General features: G+C 44.1%; 1 protein-coding gene across 1 annotated transcript in view; it reads right to left on the bottom strand.

Moving 5' to 3' along the window:
* Positions 1–1739: 1739 nt before the first annotated feature.
* znf507 (zinc finger protein 507) overlaps positions 1740–7239 on the bottom strand; it is a 31809-nt gene continuing 26309 nt past the window's right edge. The window contains exons 8-9 of the mRNA XM_063189166.1: positions 6478–6612; positions 1740–4482 (exon numbers count right to left, since the gene is read on the bottom strand). Of these exons, the coding sequence (XP_063045236.1) occupies positions 4044–4482; positions 6478–6612 (574 nt within the window). The 3' untranslated portion in view covers positions 1740–4043. The remainder of the gene's footprint in view (positions 4483–6477; positions 6613–7239) is intronic.

The raw sequence follows: 7239 nt of genomic DNA on the forward strand, positions 1-7239 counted from the left end.
AGACCCACACTGGTTTCCATGGTAGCCAGTGTTTACAACCTTAGGAGGAGTGGCAACACTGTTGTGAGTGGTGCCATCTCTGCGGTTTTGAAATGGAGGGCAAGGCACACAAGTGGAGATCCCTTCAGAACAGTTACAGACAGTCTCTGCTGAATATTACCATCACGTCTCTGGACACTCTGTACAAATAATGTTAGGCCCCGATATGAGTGATGGTCATTGTCCGAATGTAAAATGTCAGTGTAACTGGAAAAAAAAAAATATACAAAAAAAATAATGATTAAAAATATCTCTGTTCCTTGCAGACGTACATGAAGTCCACATTGGTAAGAATGTACTTGCGCATGTATGAGCCGTTTCCACATGTACACCGAGTACGGACGAGTAATGGACGGGTCTGGAGGTCAGGCTTATACGAAATTCCGAATGGAAAGAATTTCAATTCAAAATAATGCCATAATACGAACACTAGGTGGTGCCATTACCTTGAAATTCTTTGAATTTAATCTACACCACCCATAGAAAGTACATAGAACACCACCACCTAGTGTTCGTATTATGGCATTACTTTGAATTGAAATTCTTTCCATTCGGAATTTCGTACAAGCCTGGTGGAGGTCAGATGTGTCACGGTCCTTGTGTGGCCCCGAGACGAATTTCCCATGTCTACACACACTGGCAAAGACACACACACAAACACATACACAATGATCCTTGTCGTTTCATGGAAAAAAAAAACCCTAAATTACAAGCTAATGCCAAATACATGTTGTCACACTTTGCATCTTGTGTGCCAACGCTCTTAACAGTTGTGTTGTGGGTAATAAATGGTACTGCCTTGGTGTGCAGGGCAGGATGCATTATGCATGAAAACTTTGGGGTCACTGAGTCAATGTCACCATGACGACACTGAGACTGCGCTGCAGGGAGGGTCTTGTTCATCGTGACTCGTGTGGTGTGGTCAAGAGGAATGATGAAAAGACCACACAGATTCATTTGTCGGGAGGCATCATGTACAAATTTACAAGGCCTTCTGTCGCAATACTTTCATCACGCCAAATTAGGAGGCTGGGCCCCAGACTTAGCATGCAAGCCGTGGTTTAGTGCATTGTCACATCATTTAGAATTGTAAATGAAGTTGGTGACAATGATCATTCAGTATGCTAATGAGTTGTGTGTGTCACCCTTTTTCCTTTTTTACCCTACACAAAGCGAAAATGTCATTTCTTTGATAGACTTTTTGCTATACCCCCGCCCCCAAAATAAAACATAAAAATAGACAGGGAAGAGCTAGGTGATATAGGGGATGGAGGAAGACAAAAAAGGAGAAAAAGAAAAACAAAGGGAATAAAAAAAATAAAATAAATAAAAAAAAATCGCATGAATTATGGATTTTCATTTTAGCCTCATGATTTTGCATTGCTTTCTGTTGACATGTGAAGCAGAAGGCGAATGCAAATCATGTGGTGGGTAATATTCTGCATACAGAATAACTATCGGTTCGCTTGGCTCACAGCGTCACACTGTGAGAGGTCAGGGGGCCGTGGGGACAGACAATTTTGGCAGGGGGAGGGGGGGGGTGTGGAGGTAGAGAGACAGAGACAGAGATGGGCCAACTACGGCCCAGTGTGTATCTGAGAGAAGGGGTCTAAGCCCAAACCCGGCTACAGTGAAACCACTGGCAGATGAATGCAAAGTAGAAATGGTAAACAGAAAACAAAACAAAAAAAACTACTTGGAGTCTTGGACCAGATTGAGAACAGCCTCTTCATTTCACTAACGGTTTGATAACGGAACTAAGTCTGTGTCAGGTCTGACCTCACACACTTAAATACACACTTTCCTAAACAGTCCTAAACTATGGTTCCTACGCAAGGCAAAACTCTATGAAGACATGGATATTCAATAATAATAATAATCGTAATCGTAATCATAATCAATCATAACAACTGGAAAATATCACTTTTCTCCAACACAGTGAGGACAATTACCATCATAAATACAAGTAGTTATTATACTCCCATATAAATAATAATAATAATAATAATATTGATAATAATAAAAAAGAATCTCGGATGATGGGGCGACTGGTGGCCTCGAAGACAACCCCAAACGGGGGTTTGCATTATCATTCAGACATAACGAATGGCAGCCAACGGACTCAAGACGACTACACTAGACGGTATCCCACTGGCTAGACTCTGAGGTTAAGGACATGTTTCTCACGGTGGGTGAGGTTAGCCACAGGAAGGTACAGTCTCTTTACTAAGAGGCCTGGAGGACTAGAGCACCATGGAGCAACCTCGAAAGCCTTTCAAGGTGCTCCTTTATGTTCTGTATGGATGTATGCACCATAGTGTGTGTGTGTGTGTGTAAGCACTTCTGGTGTGTGACTATGTGCATGTGTGTGTCGCTGTGGTGGTGTATAAAGGCCCTCATGACCATGCCAGAACACATAAGCCCCGTGTACATCGAAGGCGAACTAAGCGACCTGCGCTGCGGAAGTCATTGCTACCAGAGCGAATTCGCCAGGAGCGAAGCTTCTTGAGCGACCAGGGCGAATTTTGACGATTAAACTCAAGCTAATCTTAAGCGAATTCGCTATGACGCGGTTAGGCGAAAACCAATTGGAACGTTCATATCGAGGAATGTCCCAGGCTGTCAAGACAGAGCCGTTATGTGATTAGCTGAATCAAACATGCCAGTGCAGCGTCCAGAGCGAATAAAACGAATTCATGGCGAAACTTCTTCAATCACCCCAGCTACCTGGGTCGCGTAGGTAGTGCCTGATGTACACGGGCCATTAACGGAATCAAATGCAGTTATATAAATACAACGGATAAATACTAACCCAAAGTACAATCATTAAAATCAACCTTGACCCCCCCCCCAAGCACCAAATTCTACTCCTGTACAACACGACTGCTCAACGGATAAATGAAACGTATACATTTTGTGAATTCCAATATGCAACCTTGCATCCTCCACTTGTGCTTGTGGCCTCACATTTTACTGATGCCTCGCCTCCGTGGAGAAAAGAATGAACTTTTCCCGCTGTCAGCCTAGCCAAAACAATTTTTGGGGGACTATTCTTCATTCACCATCCAGTTTGCAAATGAGAAAATGACTTTACAATTGAGCTTTTGCGAGATATTGAAATATAATGCTGCTGTCAGTGATGTCGTCACTTCGCATTACTTCCTGGTACGAGGCCACAAGCACAAGTGGAGGACGCAAGGTCGCATATTGGAATGCACGCCATGTATCCTTGCCATGTCGACATTAATACCCTTTTACAGTGAAACAGAGAAGCTGCCTTTGTGCTTACTTGCAAACACAAATCTCTTACAAGCAGAGCTGCTCCTAACTGCTGACTCTACGAGAGTGAGGTATGAAAGATCTTAAATTAAATTCCTAATTCTATAATTACACAAGCCAATATACAACAACGATCCAGCCTACGCTTGTAAAACATTACAATGCTATCTGAGTTACAGTTCTTTTTTCTCTCTTTTTGGTTCTGCAAAAAGAAAAAAAAAACCCTTGTTATTCCATGCACATTTAAAAAAAGAGAGGGCTGGAGGAAATTCTCTTAACAGAAAGGACATGAGGAGAGGGAGAGGGCTGGGGGAAAGAAAACGAGCGATATAGAAAAATTCTACAAAAACAACCCACTTCTTAACCGAGTATGTAGATCAACCGATGCTTTGTGCATGCTTGGGTGTATACGTATATACAAGCTTGTGTGTGTGTGTGCGTGTGCGTGTGTGTGTGTAAAGTGCGCAGGCTCAGCGTGAAGCTTTTACTGGCTCTACAGTGTGAAGGGGACAAGGGGATGACTAACAATCAGATAAACTCCTGAGGAGAAAGGAGGAAGGTGAGAGACTGAGAAAGACAGAAAAGAAAGAAAGACCGAAAGAAACAAAGAAAGAAACAAAGAAGGCAAAATAGACAAACAAGTAGAGACAGAGAGAGAAAGAGGGTGAGAGGGAGGAGAGGAGATGAGGCAGAGAGAGCCTCAATGGCGATAAGGATGCGCTCTCTCATGGTTCCACACTGCCCTCTGCTGGCCAAGCCTGGGACTGCAGCTGTGGCTGCTGCTGCTGTTCTTGCTGCTGCTGCTGCTGCTGCTCCTTATTGAGGATGATGCTGATGATGTCTCCCTCGTGCTCCTTCATGTGCTCCAGCAGCTGCTCCTTGCTGGTCGACTCGAACCCGCAGATGCAGCAGCAGAAGAGGAGCATGCAGTACTCCAGGCCAGCGCGCTCCTTGGCGGACGCCGCGCCCGCGCCTCCTCCTCCTCCTCCTCCTCCTCCTCCTCCCTCTGCCACACCACCACCGCTGCCGTCACGGGGCCCCAGCGACCTCCCCAGGCCTGCGGGTAGGGAGGTGAGGTTCTCCTGCCTTCCCAACAGCACCACGGGAGCCTCCGCTTTGGGCTCGACACCTGGGGCTGGGGCTTTCTGGCCAACAGTGGGGGAACTACGAGAGGGTGAGAAGGGGAAATTAAACGCAGTCATGCAGAGTAACCATAGCCTCATTATCATCGACCTTCAAATCTCTTCGAGACTTGGTCTGACCAAGAGCATAACAATGAACGTTTCCCAAACAGTATATTGTTGACCCGCCTCCTTTGGTTTGCTGCTGGTTGAAGTCCAGCACAACATCAAGGCTGTTTTTTTATACTTTTACCAACTGTAACTTATTTATGTAGTTAGATCCAGAACTAAGATGGATAATATCCCCTTCTGCATCTGAAATAATGAAATACAAAGCACCTACATCGAAAATGATGATGGATTATCAGTCTATATCTACAATCATGGAGGATTTCCACCCCACATCAAGAATTATAACCATATTATAAGTACAGCGGAAAAGGGCCAATTTAGGAGGTCGCCTAGACTTGGTCCAGTGATTTTCAAAGTGTGGTTTGGGGACCACTGGTGGTCTGTGACAGGGCTCAGGTGGTCCGCAAGGGGGATTTCTACTTTCCCAAGACAAGCTAGCAGTAGGCTATATTTGTCACATCATTACGTGGTGGGTATGCTCTCAATGTCCAATATTGCCACCTGGTCAAGTACTGTCGAAACATCACGCAGGGGTACGAGGATGCGTAGGGTCTAGAACAGGGATCCTTAACCTTTTTGACTTCGAGGCCCATTTTTTCCAGTGCACAGCATCCCGGGGCCCATAGGCTATTAATTTAGCCTATATTAGGCCCTTTATATTATATTATATTATATTATATTATATTATATTATATTATATTATATTATATTATATTATATTATATTATATTATATTATTGGGATACTATAATACAATATATAGGCCTATTACATTATGATATAAATTATAAATAAATATGCAATTATATTATCACAAGGGATAGAACTGTATTAATGTTAGGCTGATATTAATCTCACTCATTTGATTTCACTCCTCAAATACACTCAGTTTAGCCAACCAGAGTCATTCACACATTTGAATGCCTCTCTGACAGCTCAGAGTTTGTGTGACAACTCTTGACTTGCGATTTGTAATGAATTTGCTGATCGCAAAATCAGGACGCTTTTCTGCTGATGTGAAAACGCAACGTGAAGAGAAACAGACATGAAAAGAAATTCCACAGCCGTTTGGAAAACGTTCCAGTATCAAGCAAAATTCGTGAAAGGACTAATGTGTAGACACTTGGACAAGTATAAGGGATAAAGATTCAGTAACTAGAATTATTTTGAGTAACCGTTGAACACCTAGTTCTAACGACTAAAACGTGAGGATATTAGGACACAGAAGACGTCGCCAAAGCAGCTGGAAAGCGGTTGGTAATTTCTCTTTTTCCAAATAGCCTACAACGTGTCTTTCCATCTTGTTCTTGATGAATCTCCTACTCCCCCGAACAAAAAAAACAGCGGGGTGTGGTCATTGCGTTATGACAGAGTTGAATTTGGGAAAAGGCTCACACTATTCTAAATGCGTCGGAAGCATTTGGGCTTAATAACGCTACTCGTCCGTGCAGTCCCGCGGCCCTGGCGGCCCACTGGTGCGAAACTGAACGTTTTCTGCGGCCCTGGAGGTTGTGCGGCGCGCGGCCCAACTTTGGTCCGCGGCCCTATGGTTAAGAATCCCTGGTCTAGAATCTGGGCAGTCATGGGTGAGCGGTTAGGGCGTCAGACTTGCATCCCAGAGGTTGCCGGTTCGACTCCCGACCCGCCAGGTTGGTGGGGAGAGTAATCAACCAGTGCTCTCCCCCATCCTCCTCCATGACTGAGGTACCCTGAGCATGGTACCGTCCCACCGCACTGCTCCCCATGGGGCGCCACTGAGGGCTGCCCCCTTGCACGGGTGAGGCATAAATGCAATTTCGTTGTGTGCAGTGTGCAGTGTTCACTTGTGTGCTGTGGAGTGCTGTGTCACAATGACAATGGGAGTTGGAGTTTCCCAATGGGCTTTAAAGGCTTTAAAGGAGCTCACCGTCCGCTCTGGGAGATGGCTTCGTTGATGGCCTTGTTCACTTGCTCGTAGTTGTAGTTCTTGTCACCCGCATGCTTCCACATGTGGGACTTGAGGGATGGGGGGTGGCTGCACACATAGCCACACAAGGAGCACCTACACGGGAGTATAGAGAACAACAATAGCCTTTAGGAAATTAACCATGTTTTTTTTTTTTCCATTTGACAGTTTTTTTGTTGTTGTTGTTTTTCTGTTATTAATAATATAGGCCAATAGTGTATGAGCTTTTGTGGCTTTATTACATAGAATAATGATTTTGTTTGTTTGTTTACATTTATGGCCAAATATGCAACTGTGGCCATTTCATGGCCAGTACAGGTAATAGAGTTCGCCTCAAATTAAAAATCAACAATGATATTATAAATAATTGAATAAATACATTAAATAAGTTTGGTCACATCAATACATAGAATAAGACAGGACAGGACAGGAAACAAAGTGGTAGGGAGAGATGAGGCAGGGTTGGGACATGATCCACGCATAGAGCGACAGACACTGCATTCAGGCTCTTGAGATTTGAGGGTTTTTTTTAAATTAAATATTTGGGTATGTTGGAGCTGAATGAACACAATCCAATGCACATGTTGTTGTGTGCTTCAGAGACTGAGATACTTGGTTTTCATAGGCTGAGGGCACCTTTTCCCAAAATGGGCCTAGGCATTCAGCAGGCGTTTTTAACACGCGCCTTAGACTTAAATGGGTTAAAGCCGCTAATCAGTTCAT

Source organism: Engraulis encrasicolus, chromosome 22, assembly GCF_034702125.1.
Source record: "Engraulis encrasicolus isolate BLACKSEA-1 chromosome 22, IST_EnEncr_1.0, whole genome shotgun sequence".
NCBI lineage: Eukaryota > Metazoa > Chordata > Actinopteri > Clupeiformes > Engraulidae > Engraulis > Engraulis encrasicolus.